Below are 25,730 nucleotides of genomic sequence, written 5' to 3' on the forward strand. Positions count from 1 at the left end.
GGCGGCAGGAGGATGAGAAGAGAGAACCCCACTTCCATATTCACATGCAAATCAGAACCTTCAAGCTCCATAGAATCCAACAAGTAAAATGTAATATTTCCATCAATTAATGTAATAAAACTAACCAACTAACACATTGTAAATATTTTGTTCAAATCATTCAGAATAGAGGTATTTTATTTTAAAGCATATGATATCATGTTATTTAAATACAGTCCACTCCATCATTACCAGCAAATAATCCGTGAACCAGCTAACCAGTATAATAATTAATTTGGGTAATATCCCCCAATTTTGACTCCGGGGAATACCTAAATTAAACAATTTTCGATAATAAAAAAAATCATTATTGTTTTAAAAAATAGCACAATTAAAAATGAATTGTATTAATGGTGATTATAAACAGAAAAATAAGATGTATCATAACATCATCCTAAAATTTTTAGACGATAAGTAGAAGAAAACCCATCATAACAGTTGAAATCGGTTCAGTAAGAACATAGTGACGCTTTCATTGATTGAATAAAAGTTTCTGGACATAATGTATTAGTTTGTTATTCAGTAATTTGCGAAAATAAATGAGTGATTCAAAATATAAACGTTAGTTCACAACAAATATCTCTCTTGCGTTTAGCTGAATCCACTTATAGTTATATGGTTAAGTAAATCGAATAGTACCGATAACGAGAATTTGTAGAGACCATAATAGAAAAATTAGAATTAAACCGTAGTGCCATAGATTGCCAATTGGAAAATATCCTAATTATATATGTACATACCATAAATTAATATATAACCCTCTGGTTATATTTGAAAAAGCCTGAAATCGTCAACAAAAAAATAACTAAAAAACAATTTTTAACACTGCTTGTATGAATGGAATAAATTGGAATAAACATAAAGAAAATCATCATGAGTTTGGTTACTTTAAAATAAAACGTTAAGGACAGTTTAAAAGTTTAAAAAGTTATTTTAATCAAGTTGCCACACAAAAATACACTAAGTTAGCAGAATGTCACCCAACTTCTCACCCAGATTCACACCTTTTCAGATAAAGTAATTAATTTATACCCAATCATAATATAAAGTTAAACTATACTTCCGGTTCCGCAAAGAAATAAACAAAAAGGATGAGTTGATCAGTTTGAGAAAAAAAAAAAAAAAGCCGATTGCAAGCAGTAACAACAAAAGATAACAATGTTTAAAGGCCGGGGCTTCAATCTAGACAATCAAAACACAACTTCATGGGTCGTTTTAATGGCGAAAGGTTTTTAATTGGTTCCCAATACACAGATCTAAAAGTCAAAGCACGAAAAAAAAATGTAAATTAATCAGTTTCCTACTTAAGCTCTTTAACTCAATGTTTAATTCAATTTGTTTTTACAATTAAAGTTCTAATGAAACTTAATTTTATTTCTACTAAACAAGCTTCCTCTGGCCGATTCCCCAATGATTCTCTTAATCTTTTAAACAAATATTATAGCCCCAGAGAAATAATTTTAAAAACCGTTTTATGTATTTTATCAAACAAAAGTTGAAATCCAAATTATAGGAAGTTAAACATAAATTAACAAATTTAATTAAAAACTATTTCACCCACATACACAGCAAACGGGTTAAAATTGTAGGTTACGCAATGCCATTGTGTACATTTTCAATATATACAAACTCCAAGACAATTATTTATTCTTTTACTGTAGCCGTGAATCAAATCTGTGACTTCGGGAGACTTCCGGGATCCACCAAGCCTCATAAAGTGGATACACCATATTCCACAAAAAATCACGCAAATGAGCGTGATTTTGACCAAATCACCTCCTTGCTCAACCCCGTTGGTTTTATAACAGTACTTCCTTACACAGTACTGCACGAATCCCTGACACTTCATGAGTCCTAGTGGTACTGATATATTTTATGTATATTCAGCAACAATATATATTAGTTTATACTTCATCCTATCAATTATTATAAAATATTTAAATTAACCAGGTCAAATTATTTTAAAAATGTAAAAAATTTCGACCATCAATTATATGAACCCTTTCAGAAACCTTTCAATATGAAAACTATTAAAGATGAGGTACTAACGATAAATTACTGGAGTTTATTATTAATTGCATAAATGAAATATGTGTGGGAATCTATCTCTAGCATTTTGTCAGTTAGAGGTTAATGCTATTTTATTATCATGCTCCTTTAAAGTTTTATTATTTCATGTAATCGAGATATATGAAAAAAAAAATTAGAAAAACTTATTCTGATAGAAATAATGGACTTAAATAGTAACTAAATTTTTAAAAATCGGTTAAGATAAGAAAATTCCTCTATGCAATAAAAATAAATTATCTCACTGACGTTCACCCCCTTGATTCTATCCTCGAATCAGGAAGTTTCACATTACATGTAATTTTATTCCTATCCAAACGTCACGATATAACCATTATTGACATGGAAACAATAATATGACATAATTGGTAAGAGGAATCAAGATCATTAGAGTTTCCCAATATTGCGTGGGTCAATCTTCTCTGGAAAATTACAGCTGGATATTTTTAAAAAAAACTGTACATAACGCTGACTTGCTTGATCAAAGCACATCTGATCATTTGGTTTGTTATTTTCATCGTCATTGGACGCGTTCCAAAGGAAACACTGTAGATTTATTTACTGAGTTTGTATGACTATCTAGAGTACCTCTACGCCTAGAGCTAGTAAAGTTGATCCAAATTAACTCTAGTTTACAGTACTATCTATAGAATATCTTAAATACGATTTTTTTTCCTTTATTGGATTTTGCTACTACTCAATTCAAATATATTTCATTTATGTTTTAGTCTAATTCTTAACCTTAAATAACGAAGCTCGATATAACAATTGACAATATTAAGTCAAATTTGTCTATACTAAAAATTATCAAAAAAAATCTTCCCTCCCACCCGACCGCAGACTAAAATGGGACTTGATGATGGGGTAATCAGTTTACCGCCTACAGGCTAGAAAGCGATTTGACGACCTCCACTTCGTCCAAACCTAATAAAGTCCTAACCCCTTAAAGACCCTGTCCTCGGCATTTCCTTGACTTAACACATTCGGAAATTCAGTAAAAATTAGTAAACTTTAACAATATGATTTATTATGTTTGCTCGTTTTTTGCCAACTTGTAGCAACATTGGCTAAAATGCCTTAATTTAAAGCAATAAGGATTAGAATTTTCATAATGTCTTTCAGAATTAGAAATTTTTCGAAAAAAATGTTTTAAATTTTTACCCATTTTCATAACACTTGTCAAATATGGAACAACAATAAAAGCACTTTCGTAATAAAATAACTTTTAAGGCAGTGGAGAATACCAACATCAAATTAGCTTGAATTGCTACATTACTGTCGAAGAATTTCTAATAAGGAGTGGGATCAAGTTCTTAGACTCGGTGAAGTTCCTCTTTTTTTGGATTGTATAACCCTACCGACAATCCTTCAACGTTGGTAGGACATGGTGGTTTATGAAGACAATGCGATATTTAATATTGTTGTAAGGAACCCCTGATACAATGGCATGCCATGTCGTTATGAAACACAATGGCTGCAAGGTGAAAAAAACCCTATTTTTTCAAGGAATTTGAAAAGTCATTCTGTCTTCACAATTGATAAATATATTAGTTACATATAATATTGTAATAATTTAAACGAAAACATTTTAAATTTTATACTTGTGTGACGAGCCTCCCTAATCCAATCGTGGAAAATATTTCAAGGAAAATAGTCGGCATTATAACAACTAATATTATATTCACCCAATTTTTTTTCTTGGTGTGATTTTTCTTTATAATAAACAAAATCCATACTAAACGATACACTGCCTGAAAAAACAAATATTTTTTCATGATTTTAAAAAATATTATCCAGTAAAAGAATCAGGATTAAGTTTAAGAACAAAAAAAAGTATATATTTTTATTAATATTGTACCTCTGATAAAATATTAAATGAGATTTTAGTTGCGTATTTTGATGAAATAGAAAACATTCGTCATTTGCTCATTTTATTTTAAATTCAATTGAAAAGAATTTATTCCTAGACGTTAAGTGGATTTTATTTTTTGGTGTGATTTTCCTTTAAAATCCTTCGTAACAGATATACCAGTAAACTACGTGAAAAAAATATATATATATTTTTTTTGTGCCATTTAAAGACAACACTAAATAGGAACAAAAAAAGTTTTAGTTAGTCGATTTAACAGAGGTCCGTCAATTAAAACAGATTTCCAATGTATCTTCGCGCAGAAGTTAATTTCATAGTCTCAAATACTCTTGTTATTTATACATTTTTCTGAAGGGGAGTTTAAAATTAAAGCATAAGCTGCCACAATCTTTCAGTATTTCATTTACTAAGACTATCTAAAGGTAAAAAGGTGTTTCATCATCGGGAATTTTATATTTGAGAAAAAAGAAGTATTAGATAAATAAACTTTATTGCCTTCCATTTACATTCATTACTTTTGGCTAAAAACCACAAATATTATCATATCATTAAGTAATATATAATCAATATATCTTGGTATGTTAAAAATTGATCAATTTGGCCTTTAGTAATACTTATTTCCTAAGAAGAAATGGTAAAAAAATGTTTTTTGTACAAGGGAATATCAGTAAAACAAATAGGGTGTATACCGTACACAACCAAAAAATAAAATTAAATAAGACATAAATAATGAACCCTCATTCGCCCCGCAAAATCTATAGGAGCCATACGCTTAGTTTAAAAAAACTTTGTCACCTTTTATTTTTTTCTAAAAACCACAACATTATCATACTATTATTAAGTAATATATAAATCATTATATCTAGGTTTATCGATTTGGTCTTTAGTAATACTTAATTACAAAGGAGAAATGGTAAAAGAATAATTGTTAAGCTATAATTTATTTTAGGGTAAAAAAATAATTTCTTCATACAAGAGGATATTAATAAAATAAATAGTGTACCGTATAAAACCCAAAAAACAATAAATCCTTAATCGTCCTGCAGAATTCATAGGCCTTAAAAGACATTTTCTTCGTTCATAAACAATCTAAATTTTTGTGTAAAATTAGGACAGTACTAAAATTATTTTTCAGTGGCTCATAGATTTGATGATGATTTTTTTTTTTTTTTCGGAAAATCAGAGGACATTCTTTATTTTTGTCAGAAAAAATTTTAGTATTCTCATTCAATTGCAAAGAAGAAGGAAATGGACAGTAAATAAATTAATATCTGATTATAAAAAGATAAAGGATAAGGAAAAAAATATTGATTTTTTTTTAATTTTCGATATAGACAGCAAACTAAGAATACATTTAATTAAAGAGTTGCAAAGGAAAAATTATTCAATATTCAAATTTTGAAGGAACATTAAATGTGTTCCTGAATCTACATAAATAGTGCTAAAGATTATTTGGATTTATCCCTAAAGGAGCCATTTATCAACGAATGCTCGTTAACTGTTCTTGATGTAATTTAGTGCCTTCTGCACCTGCTAGGAACTTTAAAATCATTATCTACTATATCACAGGACATAATGCACATAAAAGTCCGTTTCAGCAACCATAGTGGGTGTGAGATCAAGGGGAGATTGAAACATTTAATATTATTATAAATATTGTTCATAATATTATGATAAAAAATATATATTTTTCTTAAAATTTTTGGTTTTCTAACGATATATAATTATTATATTACTATTCTTGTTTCCGGAAATATGTTTTAAACTTATAAAATATATATACTTCATCCTTTCTACTTAGGTTAATTACTAAATCCCTTTCATAGTTTATATTTATCCATTTTTTATTACTACTAAAAATAATAAATAGTTTATTACTTCAAATATACAAAATTTCATATACTTTAGAAGAAGCCATTTTGAAAAATCGGCATTTAAGTGGTCAAACAATTACAAGATAATCACTTATACTAAATATTGGTGATTAGCAAACTGAGTCATATTCGAAAAACATATAAAATTTATCATATAATGTACATCAAATTAAAAAAAATTATATTTAATTCCACTGTTAATCACACATCTCAGATCTACTTACATTCAAATCCTTTGTTTATTTCCCTGATACCCGTTACCTGTCTTCAGATCTGTATACAACAACGCACTGAACTGCAACTTTTGACAGATTCTTTTCGCTTTGGAATTCCATTTATAATATAGCAATCCCTCCAGTACACTCCCCACTTTCAAATCCCACTTATTCCATCATTTCCTATCCACTCAGTTCCAATTGAATTAAAATACAACCTAAATATTCTCCCAACAAGTTATGGATTTGATAAGTTTATTATTTTTTCTGTTCAAAGATCTAGAAGTTGCCTGAATATGATTTGTAATTTTTTCCATGGATTAATTATTTTGCAAATTTTTTTTAGTGCTCTAAAATCTAAATAAATAGAGAATTGATTTATTTAAATTCTCCCTAAAGACGAATATTAATAAAAAGAGACATGTTCTGTTTACAAATCGATGACGGAACAGTAACTATTCATAATGTTACTCATTAGTCTCCTCTCATTTTATGAACTGAAGAAAAAAAATAAAATCAGCACATCTCCAATAAACAAAATAAAATTTGCTAACAAAAAACGAATCTTTATTGGTGTAATAAAAAGTTAATTTTTTATACAACAATAATATTTCAAATTTATAGTACTATGGCAGGGAACATTTAAAAATACAAACACGTGCTACAGCTGGTGTCAGGTGTGTCCAGGAGTTGAAAGGATTAACTAAATGCTGCAGCTGAGCGAATATTCTGAAGGCAATTCTTTTTTTTATTAGCTTCAAACCTTTTTTTTTTAAAGTGATTAATGAATTTTTTATAGTTGTTAGTTTTAAAATATTGTATTATTATTAGTATATTAGGAAAATTTAATCAGTGACGTTAGTAACATTATTTTTCTGAATTTCCTTTTCAGTTATATAATAAGGAGGAAGAGTAGGAAAATATTTATTAAAAAAATTTAAAAAAAATATTGGTCATATTTTAAGCAGAAAAAAAACTAGAGGATAAATAATTATCCACATAGTACCAAACATAATAAGCGACAAAACTACATTAAATAAAAATCAATATCTTTTTATTTTCTTGTTGCAGAGTGATGGAGAATATCAGATGTTTTTTCATTATCTCTACACTATTCGTTAAACTTCAAGGGGAATTTTCTAATCACGGTAAGTAACCCTATGCAAAATAATCATAACTGAATATTTTGTAATAAAATAGTTCATTTACAAAACGCCAGTCAAAACTATCATTTTCAGTAATACAGTGGAATCCCCGTTATTCGCCTTTCTGGATGGAAGAGACATTGCTGGTTAATAAGGAAAAATCCAATATTAATATAAATCATGTGCTAGGAAAAATGGAAATGTAATATAAATTTCAAAATATAGATGTACATTTATATATAATGGAATTAACTTTGTTTGACTAATTAAAAATCGTTTTTATAAAATGTCTTTTGATACACTTAATTTAAATGTACAAACGGTCTTTAAGATTTTACAGTCAACAATTAATTTATTTTTTTACTGAACTTAATGTTTTCTTGCTAATTTATTTATTAGTTTTTTAACGTCGGTTAATATAATAGAAAGACCTTATGTAATACGAATCGATAATATAAATAGCAGAATAAACAAAAACAAAATGGTGAATGATTATTTAATTCACTATATCTTCAATTTCACTAAAAAGTGGAGACAATGTCCCTATACAATGCAACAACCTATTTTTTTTCCTTCTTAACAATCATATACAAACTGTATTTGTCCTAGAAAATAAGTAACTAAATTATAGTAGTTTTATTTTATTTTTTTTAAATTCTGTCCTTAAAATTAATCAAGCTTTTTTTACATAAAAATTCAATCACTCATTTAACATAAAAATAAATTACCTTTAAAAATCCTTTTAATTTAAATAAAAATAAAGGGTTGTGTGATCACCCTTCAACACGTTGAGCTACAACCTATATATCGTTGGAGCATAAAATAATCTGCCTTTCAATGTATGATGAGCTTAATATAATTTTAAATGAAATCAGATTATATAGAAAACTTACATTAAATGAATCAAGGAGGAACATGATAGAATCGGAATTATAATATTAAAAATATAACAAGATAAAACGCTTAGATACTTCATGTTGACAAAACATTTCTATACCAATCCAGTTTTAAGAGATCCCAAAAAATATATAAGAAAAATAAATTTCCCAGCCTACACAGTTGACCTACGTTATTAAATATTTGTCTTCTATCCTGGGAAACAGATAATAAACAAAAAGAAATGACATAGAGAGGCGCTATATAGGATCTGCCAAGAGGACCATATCCGCACTGGCTTTATTAAATTGATATCGAGAGCAAGGGAGTCCAGTAGTGCCAAGAAATAACAGACAGATATTGTCCCTCAAAGAACTATTTGAAAATGTCTACCAATTTTCCCAGTTCTTATTGTATTATTGTAATTAAAAGGAATGGAATATTAATAAATAAATTAATTTGATTTAAAAAAAATATATTCCTCCAACAAATTACACTGAATTTTAATTTTCTATTTTTTTAAAATAATTTTTTTTAACAACACTCAAACTGAATCGAATAAACCAAAGTAGGAATCTATTTCTCTCTAGAAGTTCTTTAATATAAGATGAATAGTAGTTCAACGCAATTTTTTTTTGTTTGCCTAACCTCCATTAAAATCTAAGTATAGACCTTCATTTTGGCTCAGATGATATAGGTAAGTGAAAGTAAAAATATACTTGGACCAATTTAAAAAGATTTGCCATATTAGATCTATGCACCCTCAAGGAGTAGTTAATTTTTTTTATCGTCATCAGCAGACACTTTTGCATTGAAATAAATTAGGAAACAATCACAGTTAGGTTGACAAACAATTTTACTGGAATAATGAAACCGACAAAGGAATTTAATATTAAATCTGCGTAGTATTAAATAAAATTACTCGCAGTATTTAATGACTTTTTTTTTTTTAAGATCTTTCAAGTGTATAGTTACATATGATTTTACCATGCTTATTATTTGCGGAGAAACTAGCCTTTTTTTTTTTTAGAAAATATGACAAAAAAAATTCATATTTAAAAAGTTACCTCAGGCATAAATCTTCATATTTCATACATATTTTATTCTTTTTCTACCTCAAAATGACTTGAAAAAAAAAATCAAAATTACTTGAAGCGAGTCAGCAAAAAATAAAACAATTCATTAACTTGCCAATGAAAATAAAATTACATGACGATACGTATACCCAACCCATAAATGTTTGTAGGCTCGCTCCATAATGTTTTTCCTCTCGAAATATTTTTTTTCAAGCATAACTACTTGTTCTTGAAGTTTTATTAAGAAACAAGAGAATTTGAATGAGAGTATATGTGTTTTAAAATAGGATGAAAAAATAAAAAATTAAAAAAGTATTCTATTTGTGAAGGTATGGGTCCGAAACCAACCTGGCTCAGTTAAAATTTAATTGGTGGTGGTCCCGCGAAATGAATCTAGACACTCCTACTCTGGCTAATTGGGGTGGCAACCGTCAGGGGTTGGTAAAAATCAAATGACACATTGCCGGACTAGCAGTATCAGTAATACACTACATTAGTAATTAAAAGTATATTTCTTTTGATCGCGTATTACTAATGATTATCAAAAAATCTCAATTTTCGTACTTTATTCATAAATAGAAGCATAGAAAAACGGTATTAACAAACTAGCTGAGAAAATAGGAAGGTCAAAATTTGACACTGTGAAAGGGAAAAAAGTATTACACAATCTTTGTGTTCACTATTATCCCCTTTAAAATGTTTTACAATCTATTGCAATATTAAGTCATTAAATTTAATTTTGAATTACATTTAATGTCCTTTTTATAGAGAAATACCACTCTATGATAAGTAAAACTCGAGCAAGAGAGTAGGCTGAACTCTGAACACTCATTTCTATACTTTGATGAACACTGAAAGTTTGATATATTTTGAATGTACATTAAAGTTTGATAAATAAAGTTAGACACATTCAAAATTTTATACATAATGCATGATACATTTTTATTTTTATTTATTTACGATGAAAACTGCAATGTAATGGTAATTTCTTTGTATTAGAGCAGAATTTGTGTTTGTATTTTTGAGATTATATTTATCGAGTGTTTATTAAGGTTCGACATTTTTCAAACTTATTGTCTTTTAATATGTCTGTAACTGCTGTTTATGCAAAAAAAAAAAAAAAACATTAGAAATGACAAATTTTAGTTGTTGGAAAAGTAGTAGTTTTGAGGATTCTTGTTTCCGAAATTATAATTTGATCAAATCTTTAAGAAATATTGTATTATTCATCACAAATGTTTCACAAGTCTAAGGCCCGTCGAAGATAAAGAAAATATTATTTATAAATGGCAAGGGTACTTAGTAGAAAGCGTATAAAAATAAATTTTCATAAACAAAAATAGTAATTAAATAAAAGTATTCAATATTTTGCAGAATTTACATTACCAGTCAAATTGTATACTTCAAAGTAAAAATAAAGCATCAACGGTAAATGTTAATAAGTGAACGTAATATGTTGCTATTTGGGAGGGCTGTTCTGCATGTTTAACTTACATGGAGATATCCATTAGTAGGAGAACGTCACGTTCGACGGCTACACAGTCTGATAACGTCACTATCGACGAAACAGGCGATTCCAAGTTTATGAGATCCAACTCCACGGAATTGTAGTCAATACACACTGGATCTTACACAACATTCTGAATGTTTAACCAATGTAAGATAAATTTTAAATTAAAATTTATGTAATTCATTCCATTTACCACTATTCCAAAGGCGAATGGTAAATTTTTTTTAAACCTCTGATAAAATTTTTCTCTAGTACATAAAAAAAAGTTTTGTAGAATTTTATGTACATACAGAAGGTTTTTACAGGATTTCCGTCGTCCCAACATGTTATTCACGAAGTAAAAGGTTGGCGGAGAAATTAGAAAAAGTATGAATAATAATTATATTATATATATTATAATGCTTCTGAACGCACAGTGCTGACTCACGGCTACAGGGAAACAAACAATAATTATCTACTAGGGCCGAATTCAAACCCCGGTCCTTAGAGTTTGTACCATATTGCCTTACCAATGTGCAATTAACTCCCCATATATATATATGGTCCACAATTAGTAAAGTAAACTATGTTTTAACAAGTTACAACGTCAATCTTTCATTGTTTTTAATTAAAATTAAAACTTAACATTTTCACGTCCATTTAACAATAAAAATTCGATTCAATAAAAAAAAGAATGAAATCTAAATCAGTTTTATCATATTAAGAAGTTTATTATGCACCCAAATGAACCAGCAAGACGAATCCCTTATTCCCTTTGAACCCGTCATCCGTTAACACAATCCCTCCAGTCTTTACATAATGTGGCTTTGTTCCATTAATGTCAAAAGGCTTAATCATAAAAGGCCTCTGCTCCTTTTAAAAAAAGAATGAAAAAATAAAACGTATGATGAAAATTTTTTTTTTCTCATAAAAGAGAATGCTAAGGAAAGTAATGTTCAGACCACAAGACAGCAAGATTACGAATTTAAAAAAATAAAAGAACATATGAAAGTAGAAGGGAGAACGATTTTAGTATTGACTATTATAGAAACTATTTTCAATAAGGTAATATCTAATAGTAACAATAAAATTTATGAAATGCAGTTATTAAAGGGGAAGTTTTAATTTTTGAAATATCTTTCATTTTGTTTGTTGTTTGTTGTTGCTTAAAGGCGTAAAATCCTTTGGTCATCACGGCCTACGCAACTATGATGAAGCTACAAACACTACACATGCACGCACGCACTCCTCCCTCCCACCACACACACACTGATTCAAACAAATGTAAAAGAGGAACGTTATTCATACAAATGTAAAAATTAATAATAAATAATATTAAAATAAAAGTTTAAATTCCATCTCAAATGGTAGGATTCCAGTCTTTATTGGTTATAAAAGCAAAACAATAGTCTTGTTAATAAAATACTGTTATACTTTTTTAATTTTAGAAAAAGCAGTGTAATTTGCAAACTAACCTGTGAGTTAGTTAACTTTAATCTGTAGCAGGACTGACCGTTTTATGAAAAACAGGCTATAAATTTCAAAGATGGTTCTACTCCTATATTTAATTCCCAAACAAAATAAAATTCCAGATATATATATATATATATTTAATAAACACAGATACCTTCCATTAATGGGGTGTATAAAAAAAGGGCCGTTTTTCAACCAAATATTTGTTTTATTATATCTCTGATATAAAATAAAATTAATACTCCAAGTATAGTCCATTGTAATCTACCGTTATTATCCAATTGCTCAAACCCACGCTGATACCATTCGAATCGAAACAAGTAGTAATCTGATGGTGGATATAGTGGAATAAGTAAGGTCTGGACGATATAGTGGATGAGGCTGGAGTTCGAACCATAAAGTTCTTTAAAGTTTTCTTTGGTTCGACAGGAAGTGATTGCTATTGCTGTGGAGTGAATCAGTCTAGTGTTCTTTTTTCCCTTCCCCATGGAGAGTAGAAGGCGACTAACAGTATCATTCAACATACTACAGTCCCTGGCAAGTTCGCGAGTACTTTGATTTACTACTACAGATTTGACTCAACAGCTTCAGGCAGAACCTCATCAATATCAATTAATATTAACATGAAGCCCTTCTTCCTTTCCAACGTCACATTTCCACTGCTAAATTTTTCAAACCTACGCCGCGCAGCCAGCTCAAGGACACCTTCCTCTTCATATTTCATAATTTCACGAGTTGCTTAAGCAGATTTGAATTTTTCTTTCCCGTTAATGCCTTAATAATAGGAATATTCTTTTTTGAAACAAATAACTAAACTGAAGCTTTTTTGAATGGAAATAAACAACCTTAGAGAATTCTCTAAAGGGATTCTTAAGTATTGTATGTATTAAACAGGATTGAAATACTCACAGTCCTTTAAAATCTTGACTTTGATAAAATAGTCATATATTTTTTATTTTAAGGGGTAATTGAGTAGTAAAGACTATAACAATGAAAAATAAATAAATAAAACCAATATTATTTTTTATACAAACATTTTAAGTGTTAAAGAATTCAGGCCAATCAAGCCTATGTAGATTTTCTCGTTAGCTAAAAACAATTATTAAGTTAATTAGTCTTGTCGGTACATCAATTATACAGTGAGTTCACCGATTGCAGATAATAAATGTATTGGATCAAACGGGTAATTGAACAACTACACGCGCCTTGTTTCCACCGTCGGGTGAATAACCCTCGATCCCTGGCGTATTGTATAGCCCTTCAATATGGTTCAATAATTACCAAGGGCTAAGACTGAATCTGTATCGTTGCTCATCGTCCTGAGAGGTCACGTACGGTTGTTTCCGTCTGTGCTGGCTGAGCCCATAGATTGCTCTCTCAGCAAATGTCTCAGACAAAGTTTAGGTTCGATAATCTTCACGCATTAGAAAATCTTCACCATATAAATGATTAATTAATCATTGACTAAAAATTAATAAACGACAGTAAATTCTAGATTTGAAGTAATAATCGGAAATTACTCAATTGATTATCAATGAATCATCAGAATTGATTTTTAAGATAGAGCTGAATTGAGAGCATTCACTATCAAAAGCCTTTATACCTGAAGGGTTTAGAAACTTTGAAAGAAATTTCATTACTTAAAAGTGTTTTGAAGCAGTACCATGATTTTTAGTTACACTTCGAGCAATATTTTTAAATTGTTAAAGAATATTTTCTAAAGCAAGATGCTAGAGACGAGAATAGAAAATATGTTTATTCTGTTCTAGGAAAATAAAAAACCAAGATGAAGGAAATAATACTAACTCTTTTGAAAAAAAATTATAAATAAAAAAATGGCATGTCAATATGAAGTAGAGTTTGTTTTACCTGCTTTTATTATTTTTTTCTACCTTTTGAAAATTTATTATGACTTCAATGGAAAAAGAGCACACAAACCGTTCAAAGGTAATTTTTTACAATGTAAAATCGATTGTCAATCTAATATCTAGTTAAATTCTTATCCTGCAGTATCGTTTATCTATACTAATGTACTAACATCAGTTCATCTGTAACTGAAAAATTGTGAATGAATTGAAAAAGTTAATTAATTTTATATGTTTACTTCGTGTCATCACATATTCAGTAATGGCTTTTTGACATTGTGAACCAATTTTTTAAAAAAAATATGTTAAAATGAAATGAATTCAAGATAGCAAAATTAATAGATGTTCTACCGTAGCATTGTACAGAACATAGTTATACCAAACATGTCTAACTCCAGTAAAAACCTCTAGCTATTTCCCTGAATTTCATTTATTTCTAAAAACACCCCGACAGCTATATAAGTAATTTATCAGCACTAAATTGAATGAGGTTAAAAAGAAATTCAGCATTTAAAATATTTTAGAGTCATTACTATTTACTTTTTTGTATGTATATTTACTTTTATGTAAATTTATGGGTTATTTTTTATTTTCACAGTGCTTTTGTGGAGGAATCTTTCATAAAAGAAATTTATTGTTTTCACAATATGCGTTCTACATGACCTATTAATTTTAGGTTCATATTATAATTAATTAGTATATTTAAATTAAATAAATCGAATTCAACTAGGTCTCAACATTCTTTAATAATGACAAAACTGACAAAAATATAACTTGATCAAAACTGACAAAAATATAACTTGATCGGAAGAAAAAAAAAAAAAATAAATAAATAAAAAAAAATTAAAAAATTAAAAATAAATAAAATTTAACGAATATTAGCAAAATTAAATAAAATATAAATATGGCGTTGATGACCAATGAAGTTTGACGCCACTAAACAACCAAACAAACAAACAAACATTCTTTAATAATATATGAGAAGAATATGGTTGGGGGGTACGGTCAAAATATAACACAAATAAGTTGAAGTAACTTATTCAATCGTGCCAACGTTTCGGCCAGAATTTCTAGCCTTCATCAGAACTAAGAAAAGAACAAGATAACAATCAATGAAATAAAAAAGAAAATATATACAGGATGACATAAAGTAAATAATTGTACGGAATGGAATTAATAAAATTAAAGTGATGAAACCAGTGAAAAATAAAATGTATACTTAGGCAATTGAAAAACTAGGTAAAATAAAATAAAAATTTGAAGTTATATAATGCAAAGAAATATGAATATTTTAGTTTAATAATAATTTAAAAATTAAAATTATGGAAAGAAAAAATAAAATTCAGAGAAATAAAATATATGTAACTATAATATTAGATAAAGAACCAAAATATATATGTTATTTTAACTTATTATTAATACTTTAAATAAAAATAATAAATTCTCAATGTTACTACCAGCCCGCAAGCTCAATTTAAAAATAACAGGTTTTATTATACATTCATTAGTAACAATTTTAAAGATTATTACTAATAAACTAGCATAAATTAACTATAAATTAACAGCCCCATTTTTGGGCTTTTTTTTTTACAAATTTTGCATGGTATTCTGCCCAGGTCTAATGAAATTATTCAAATTAACCAATGAAAAAATAAAACAATTATATTCATTTAATAATAAACTTGTCTTATCTTATGTTTAATTACTTAAAGTTACACATTGGAAGTATTAATAAAGAGTGTTGAAACTTAGTTGGAAATTATTTTTTTTATTCATTATAATAAAACCAGTTTAGAACAAGTTATAAAATTATATATAATTAGTATTATTATCATTAGTTAATAACTCGATTTCTCTCCCTATACATGTCACCAACTATAAGTTTCTCATAGTTTCACCTAATTTTATGGATGGTGTAATCCACTTTTTTAAAGTAATCAAATCAAATGTCAGTGCTGGTGAATCTATATAGTAGAATATAGTTACTATTCCTCGAGGTTTTTATCTTTCTAATTTTATTCAAAATTATAGAATGCAATTTTACCCAAAATTGAATTGAATGTCTGTTTATTTTGATCAAAAAGAAACCGACTGAAATAAATATTAACATATCACAACTCTAAAATACTATATATTATATTAATCAAAAAATATATTCTAAGTAACCAAATATTTTAAAATTAACAGATATAAAATGTAGGAAATAATAATACATTTTCTAATAATTCTAGAAATTATTTAATAAAACCTCAGAATTTTCCCCGGTTTGTATTAACCTATTCAGAACACAGACATGATTGTTGATCATGATCACTAAAAAACAAGGGAGTAATGGATGCCCAAAAGACTGTTTAAACCATTGTGACAAATATATAACATGATATTTATACATTTGTTCTACTTATATTTTATTTATTCAGCAAAAACCGAGAAGATCGGCTGCTAGCAAACAACAGTTGCGCGTATATAATTAATAATCGGCAATAAAGTTGTCTAAATGACCACAAACATACACATACGAACGATACGTGACGTTTTTATACAATAAATATAGTATAAATAAAAATTTACAACCTTTAATAAATATAACACTAACAATCTAGGGGTAAACATTAGAAATCAAAAACAAAATAGAAAAAGCAAAGAGGAAATGAAAATATTTTTACCAAAGGGCTTGTTCTTGCTTGATGATTACTTATTTTTGGAATGAATTGAAGTTGAAGAACAAGGCAAAAACACCACATTTTATTTAAAATAAGGATATTTGAAATATCCTTTCAACACAGCCTAAAATAGAAAAAAAATTATTCAATTTTTTTAAATTCAAATAATAATAAAATAGAATGTCCTTCTAATTACCTCTTCATTTGTGTATTTAATTGTACGTGTTTGATTAAACAGACTTGTTTTGATGTAGAAACCGCGTCCGATGTGATCACTGCATGTACAGTACTTAATAGCACTGGCAAACAGGTATAGAAATATTTACGATAACAATTAACAAACACAAAAGCTAATACAAATAATTAAACACAATTGATAAGATTTAACGATTATTAGACAATATTTTTTAAAAATATAACTAACGGTTAAAAGACTGCACCCCCATAAATCTTCTTCATAATTGAAAGATTAAATTATGAATTATTAATTTATTAAATACAATTTCTTCCATAATGATTTCTTACAATAGTTCCAGGAATTATTTTATAAAACCTATTATATAGCTGCCTTTCTTCAGTAAGGAAGTAAAAGTTTACCAGCTGAGATGAAATTATGTAGTATGAAATGTAATTTTTTAAATTTATATCTTCTCTTTTTTCAAGACACTACTTTCACTTCTTTATATTCACTCACTCTGGACGTTTCGGACATTAGTAATCATCTAGTCCAATCTATGATATATTAGAAATAATTAGTTTTTATCAATCCTTTTATCAATACTTTCACATTTACGAAATTTATGATTATATTGCACACGGTATAACAATTATTACATGAAATGACAAAAAAAAAAAACGCCAAATATCAATATATTTTTATTTAATTATCTTAAATCGTCCTATATTTTATATTCTTCCTTTATGGGATAATAGTCCTAAACGTTAAAAACAAAGAAGTAAAAGTAGTGAGGGTCTTCCTTGAAAAAGAAAACATAAAATTTGATTTTTTACAAATCAATCCTACAAAGTGAAGTGTTTTTCTTGATTTGCAGAATCCAAAAATCATGTTCTGTTTCAAAATTCAGACCAAGAAGAGGTTTAATTCATCCATATTTCGACCAGTTATCATGAATATTAAATCTACTTGTCTTTCTTTTATTTTAATTTAGAATTAGCTATGTAATGTATCTTAATATTTTTAAATTATTAAAAAAAAATTATGAAATACTTTCTTTTTAGATATAACAATAATGAGGAAAGAGCCAACACCTGAAAATGAACGGATGAATAGTAAAATATAAATAAAAGATTGTTGTAAGAAGGCTACTATAACCCAGAAGGGAGAAAAAAAGGAAAATATTATAGAAAAAATAAACCGAGTTTTTTATTTATTTTTTAAAAGCTATAAATAGAAGTTACGTGTGAAATTGGTTTTCATGAACAAGCAGAACAAGCACCAGAACGATATTAAATTCGTTCACACCTCTCACCCGTCCCACCTATCCTAATTCAATTTAAATTCTGGGATGAAAATAAATTTTAAGTTTAATAAAAATAATATCTACCGATAAAAACAGAAAATTAAATCGGTACTCACCTCTCGATCACACGATATAGTTTCCTGAAACAAAAAAAAAAATTAATTTAACTAATAAGCATATCTTTATTTCAATAAAAACAAAAAAAAATAAGTAATAGTAATGTACTACGAAAAAAAATAAATGTCTCCTTTATTTTTTATATTTTACAATTTGAATAAACAATAGTTTTGTTAAACTACATAATAAAAAAGATTAATATAGATTTTTTTTCTTACCTCCTTTATTATAAATATATGTAAGAATATTAATATATACCTAAGTATATAAAAACGTAACTGGTGCGCTTCCTTTGCCACATGGCATTATAAGGGGTTGGGATGGGTCCGCTGAAGTTACAATATTGGCCCAGGAGCCGTTGGCCGGGGGGTACAAAGAACGGGGAGGGCCGCTCCACTGGAGGATAAAAGGTGAGGTGGGTTAAGATGACTTCAGGCTGCAGAGCCCGAACCCTTCCCTCGGCGAGCACGTCGACCAAGGGGACAGTGCTTTGTCACCTCCCGTGTCTTGGTGGAGGGGCGACCTCTCTGAACAGCGGGTTAGCATATGCCTTCAGCACATTAAAAACTTGATGTGCCTTCGGCCTATGAACTCCGGCACAGGGGGGAGCTGGAGCTCACCATGGATAGCACTGTTCCAGGTTCTTTGGAGTTAAGTTCCTCGGACTATTCCCCGAAGGAACGAATTCTGGAAACGCTGTAGCTTTTTCAGCGTGATCTTGAAGAGGTGTCGCAGAAACGGGGCACCATAGAGCAGAGTGGGGCTGATGATTGCCTTATAAATCAACTGACAAGTGAGATCTGCTGTGAACTGAGCAGGTGGTAGACCCTGTAGGACTTCAACCGGGCCAGTTTGAGTCACTCCCCGATGACTGGAGAAGGTAAGATGCCAGTAAAGTGTCACGCCGAGGTAGAGAATGGTGCTCAAGATCCTTCAGCTTTCCTCTATTCCTGGCCCGTTGGAGTGTGGTTCCTCTGACTATTCGCCGAAGGAGGGAATTCTGGAAGCCCTGCAGTTTGGATAACGTGGTCTTCTAGTGGTGTCGCATGAGTGGTGCACCATAGATCAGGGTCGGACGTATGATGGCCTTGTAGATCTGCAGTTTGAGGCGGAGCGAGATCTTCTGTGAAGTGAGCAAGTGATAGAGACTATACGACTTCTGTCGGGCCAGCTTCTTCTTGACGTGACTGGAGAAGGTGAGATGCCTGTCGAGAGTCACGCCGAGGTAGAGGATGCTGTTAGAGAGTTTCCGATCCTCACCATCCACAACCAACTGCTGAGAAAGTCTGCTCTTCTTACCCTACTGGAAGGACATGACAATGGCATCCGTCTTCGACGGATTAACCTTGATGCCGTCCTTCTTCAGAGCAGCTACGATGGTGGCAGAAGCAGTTTGTGCATAGTGTAGGGCCAGTTCAGCTCTCATGCTGGAAGCATAGACACCGATGTCGTCGCCATAGGCTGCTACCACTGCATCTCGATGCTTGATGCCGACTCCTGGTGCCGTGAAAAGGTGAAGAGGTTAAAGCACCGAGCCTTGAGGTACTCCGCAGGTGGTGGGGACTGTAGGCAACAAGTCTTCACCAACTCTTACGACGAATGATCTTCCACTCAGGTAGTTTCGGATCAATCCCCATAGGGCGGCGAGAAACATTAATATAGATAAAAAACACATAAGTATTTAACATATTAAGTCGTATAAGTTAGTTGCGAGTGAAAAACAAAACACATGAAATAAAATGCTAATTATGACGCAATTTGGTGAGCGCATTCGGAGAATGGTTTTTACTGGAGCGGCTTAGTGATGAGTTTAGAGAGAAAGTTAGTAAATCGGAAAAAAAACACCACGGGTACCCGATCCTTTCTTAACTCATTCTATAATGTTTAACGAAGTACAATATGTACTCGGCTTCGTTATATTTTGTTTAATTGTTGTAATCTACTGCGAAATAAAAAAGATTATATACGTTTTTTGTCGAGAAATCCTTGAATACGAATTTTCATAGCAACATAATAATACATTTCTTTTTAATATTATTGCCATTTAGGTTAGTAAGTGAAATATTTGTGAAGCACGAACCACGCCATATATATTTAAATAATTATATTTTAAACAAAGAACAGTACTCCAATCTTTAATGATTTTTAAATCTTACCATAAATCTTTTATCTCACAGATGAAGATCCCATCAGCCCTAACTACACTACACTCTGGGATCAGCTCAAGCTCCAAACGAACCCTTATCTTCAAGATCTTCAGGGTCATTGGTCTTTCAATGACACGATAGACATATCAAAGTACGAAGAGTTCGATCATACCAGGTTTCAAGGTAATCCAGAAATTATAATAAATATAAAAAGATTAATTTCAATCAAATATTATCTTTGTTAACGCCAAATATATATTAATTAAAATTTAAATATTTTTTTAAATAGACAATAAATATATTCAATTGTTATTAAACAATTATATTGTTTACTATGTATTTTTTGTGATAATTCTGTATCACTGTATTGTGTTTTGATTTAAAAGAAAACGAATTATACTTAATGTTTGTATGGTGAAATACCGGCTAGTAGGATTATTAGCCACAACAATACTACAAGTTCAGTGCCCATAGATCAGTCGCCCCGTCGACTTCATCGCCCATGTACACTCGCCCAGTCAAGTAGCCTATGTACAGTCGCCCAGTCTCTGTACCATTCGCCAGACCTTTCTGGATGAGATCATCGGAGCTGTTCGCTGTGTGGGCCCACCTACGTTTAAGAACAGAACGTCGTCTCCGACCTTTTCGGTACGAACTGCAGGACCCCGACCCAACGGAGTTCATCACTTTTGTAATTAGCAATTTTTTTCCTCATTGTAATTTTCGTCAAAAGAAGTATTTTTGTTAATTGGGTCCTATATTATTTAGAAGGTTTCTCTTTGTTTTTAATTTACTTTATGTATTTGATTTGATTTAATTTGCGAATAAATGTTTTTGTCCGAGCCAGTGTTTATTTATTTTTTTTAGTCAAGCTATCCGACAAGGAGACTATGTCGAATTGAGGTGGCTTATCAATCTTAGCCAGATATTTTTTCAAATATAAAGACACGCTTCGTATTATGCACTTTTCCCAGTCAGCCAGAAGTGTTAGTTTAATTTGTTTTTTTATCTAAATTATCGCTTAAACAATGTATTTAAATTTTCAAAAAAAATGAAAACTCTTCCAGAAACAGTTATTTTTTTAAAAATGAAAACTTTACTTCATTAACTTTCATTTTTTTCGTACCCTCCTGTAGAAAATAGTTACAAGTGCAATATAAAACAGAAAATATACAAGTCCTAAATCCTAGTTTTACCCAAAAGTATTTTAAGGTTAATAAGGGTACGTCTATTGTGTGTCGAGAGGCGCAGGCGCTAATTACGCTTCATTTTTATGTTGAGCGGGGAGGGTCCGCTTTGCTAGTCGTTAGTTATAAGGGGTATTCAAGATATTGTGTTAAATCTAAAATGTTTTACCATGTTAAATGTTATAAGTATGGGATTGTGAGTAGCCCAATTTCAAGTCGTGTTAAAGGTTAACTGCATAACAGCTAGCGGATTTTCTTAGCAACTTACTTTATAACCTTTCCTTCCAAAACTTCATGTTATTGTTTACTTCTAGGTTTTGATTTACCTAAAGTGAGTGAAAAGTGGAAGTTGTTTAAATGTTTGGCTACTGAGTGTCTTGTTGATCTTCTGACTTGTGAGGAAGAGAATCAAGATGAGCTAATTGACAACTATTATTACATCATTATTATTTCATTCATTGCTTTATTAGTTTTAAAACATCCAAAACAATACTAACACAATCAAAGCACAAAATAGGAGCAATTAAACTAACATGACAACAAATAAAACGGTGACGATGATCAGCTGGTCTGTTGCGTGACGTCATTCTCCATTTAACAGACTCTCTATCATGTTATATGTTATATCGTTTAACATGATAAAAAAAGGAAATATTTCTTCATTTAACACACTTTAACATGTTAAACTAAAGATCATGAATACGACTATAGTAGGTTCAGAAAGCAGAGCCCAAACCCATTCCCTCGTCGAGTACATCTACCAGGGAGACAGTTCCTTGCCACCTTCCGATCGTGGTATAGTGGCGATTTCCCTAACACTAGGTTGGTGCACGCCTTCAGTCCATGAAAAAACTTGATGTGCCTCCAGCTAATGCACTCCGCCACAGAGGAAAGCTGGAGTTCATCGTATACAACTGTATTTCTGGCCATCTGTGACGTTTTGCCACTTACTATTCGCAGAAGGACGGAGTTCTGACAGTCCATTAATTTTCATCGAATACAATTTAGTATATTTTTTTAACAAACAGAAGCACTGAACGAATGTTTTATACAGTTTCTAAAACATCACCAAAAGCTTTAGTGCTACCATATTTTATATCAATTTAAATAAATTTTCACCTCAAATCTGAATACAATAAACAATAGCTATGAGTTTTTTTCAAGGATATATATTTCTTCCCTGAATTTGAAATAAAAATCTTTAAATATGGAACCAGACAAATTCCGTTAATAAAATGTAACAAGTTTATAAAAGTTGTTCTTGTTATAATTCATTAAATTTATTTTGAGAAAAATACCGCAAAATTATTCGTTTCCCCTGCTGAGTATTACTCGAAGTTTTTTGTAGTCAGAACTCACAAAATAACCTATGCAATGAAGGAAGCACTACAGACAGAAATAAAATCTAAAACTACATAACAAAGGTCATAATAATTATATAGTTTTATTATTTAAAAGGATTAATATAATTTTAAGATTAATATTCAACTAATGAATAAACAGATACGAACCATATAAAACATAACAAAAGCTTTTGTTTTTTCACAACTGAACAATGAAAACTGATTGTGCAGGAGCCCCAGAAATAAAATTTAGCCCATATAACATATTGCAAATGATTTGTTTACCACACTTAATACAGAAACACATTTTTTGCCGTTATAAAACTTTTATTATTTCTAAATTAATTTAATAAAGTAACCAATTAGTTCTTTGTTTCTTTTTTTCGTCTATAACCCCTAAACGGTGCATCCTACCTCAAAACATATAGTGTAAAAAGCACTAAATTCTACGTCCAATGAATAACATAACTTAATTATTCGTTGAAGTGGTATGCTCATAGTTCACGTAGGATCCACCGTTTGGGATTTTAAGGTGAAAAAAAAAAGAAAAACCTATAATATCCTAATTCGTTTCTTTATCAAGATAACTAAGCATTTTAGGGCCACCAAAAATGCATTTCTCTGCTATAAGTGAAATGATAACAAAATTTTCAGTTATTGATTTACGACATGCTACTTGACAAAATTATTACGTTTGACTACAATTTAAAAAAAAAACCTAATTCATTATTATATACATTATTATACTGGTTAGATAATTAGTAAGAGACTAAGAAACTAAAAACTAATTTTTAGTTTGAAAGTAAATTTGTAAAATAGTATGTTTTATGAGTTCGATTTTATACATCTGGCATCTGCACTAAATTTAAAAACAACGAACGGATTGATGATAGCCGAATAAAATAAAAAACATTGTATCAACTTCGTGCAACCATTTTTTGAAATAATTGAACAATAACTTAGATGATATCACAAATTCAAAAAGAAAAGAAGGGAATTGCATCGCTATTGAGGAAAATAGCAGTTTGCATGACGGCTGCCAATAACATTAATGTTGAATTTTTCATGTTAGCTCCGAAGAATGCCTGATATTGCCATGATAACGATAATTTGCCAATGTTTAGGGAACATTTTATAAAACATTTAAAATATGATAAGCTTGGGACGTAAAAACTTCAGAATTAATTTTTAGGTGAAAGTTTTTCCGTGAGATAAAAATGTTGATCAAATTATGTTGCTATAATAAATAAATCTATGATCAGTTATATACGTATAAGCTAGTATTCAAAACTAACTAAATAAATGAATTTTATAAATCATACATTATGTTTAATTTTAGAAACGGAATTAAGTTTTGTTATGACATCTGAAACCAACAATCCTAAAATTGAAAATCAATAATTTGAAAATAAAAATTAGCTAAACTATATTTTAAACAAACTTTAATTAAAGTAGTTAACTATAAGAGACAATATTCAATGTCTTAGCGAAAAAGATTTAGTAATTTTTTTATAAAGCGTAATCACCCAGAAAAATATTATCAACAATAAAACACATTGATTAAGCCTGTTGTATTTTTATTTTTCCCCGCGGCCCGGCTTAGCTAAGGCGCATCTGTATTGAAAAATATACGTTTTTTTCATCATGAAAATTAATTTATGAAGCATCTCATCAAATATTCGAGGTAGGCCAAATAACTTTATTATCATGATGGCTTTGGTCACAATTTTTTATTTAAATATGAACAGTATAAATAATTAAAAAAAGTAATTCCCCATTCTAAAAGGTAAATTATTTTTATCCTTAAAACCAAAACCGTTGTTTTTGGACTGATTAATATAATGTTCCGATTTGTGCTCTATAAATAGTATTTTTGTCATAATACAGAAACTGAAACACTACTTTTTTACACAAATATTTTAACTATCAATAACTATTATCGCAATAGACTGGGCACATTACTTTGCATCATAGTACTTTTGTTAGGCATCGTATTTTACTTTAAATTTTTAGATGGACTATACGTTTTTTAAATTTATTTAATACCAGATCAGCCTAGTGGGCCTTACATGGTTAGTGTAAGAGGTAAATTTTTTTAAAAATTGATTATGGAGGGGGAGGCTATAATCCCATACAATAGATCTAACTATTGTTATAATGTTGATGTACAATGTTATAAATTTAAAAAAATTACATAAAATAGATAAATTCTTAATAAAGATAAAACTAAAGTTAATCATAAATACAATGAAATTTATAGATTTAAAAAAATAAATAATTGACTTCTAAAGGAAGGACAATACGTTGATTATTGTTTTGATTTTTTTCATAATCTATATACTTAAAAAATCCTTGCAAACCCGGTAATGCTGCGCTATTGCTCTATTTGAGGAAGCGCATTAACGTTCAATGAATGAATTGAATTAATCAATGAACTATTGAAAATATAGTATAATTAATATTAAGATGAAACGATGATACGGTAACTAGGGTTACAGCTACATTCGCGTGTACATCGATTAATACTGGTCCAATTTAGATGATATTTTTTTTATCGATTGAGATAATTGTTCTACCCATCATGTTGACTTACCTATCAAAGTGTGGCAAAAGATTTTTTAGGAGCTGATACTCACTTTTAGCACCTCACAACTATGATTATTTGTAAAAATAATAAAATACATTTTTTAACCTATAATTTTCGTCTTACATTACACAAAGGGTCTTTGATTTTTTTTTATTCATTGATATTTTATATTTTATATATATTTTATTCATTTTTTTATTGTATAATGTATTCTCA

The 25,730-nt window shown here is 29.5% G+C and overlaps 1 protein-coding gene across 3 annotated transcripts in view; it reads left to right on the top strand.

Annotated features, from left to right (window-relative positions):
- The window catches only part of LOC106679586 (zwei Ig domain protein zig-8), a 289,927-nt gene that overhangs the window by 110,546 nt on the left and 153,651 nt on the right, over positions 1–25,730 (top strand). For 2 of the 3 annotated variants that reach the window (XM_067052781.1, XM_067052782.1), the window contains exons 2-3: positions 7,137–7,213; positions 20,428–20,580. In XM_067052781.1, coding sequence (XP_066908882.1) covers positions 7,141–7,213; positions 20,428–20,580 — 226 coding nt within the window. In that variant the 5' untranslated portion in view covers positions 7,137–7,140. The remainder of the gene's footprint in view (positions 1–7,136; positions 7,214–20,427; positions 20,581–25,730) is intronic. The other variant, XM_067052783.1, reaches the window with a different exon arrangement.

Source organism: Halyomorpha halys, unplaced genomic scaffold (genome assembly GCF_000696795.3).
Source record: "Halyomorpha halys isolate HHAL.00 unplaced genomic scaffold, Hhal_1.1 Scaffold209.1, whole genome shotgun sequence".
Taxonomy (NCBI): domain Eukaryota; kingdom Metazoa; phylum Arthropoda; class Insecta; order Hemiptera; family Pentatomidae; genus Halyomorpha; species Halyomorpha halys.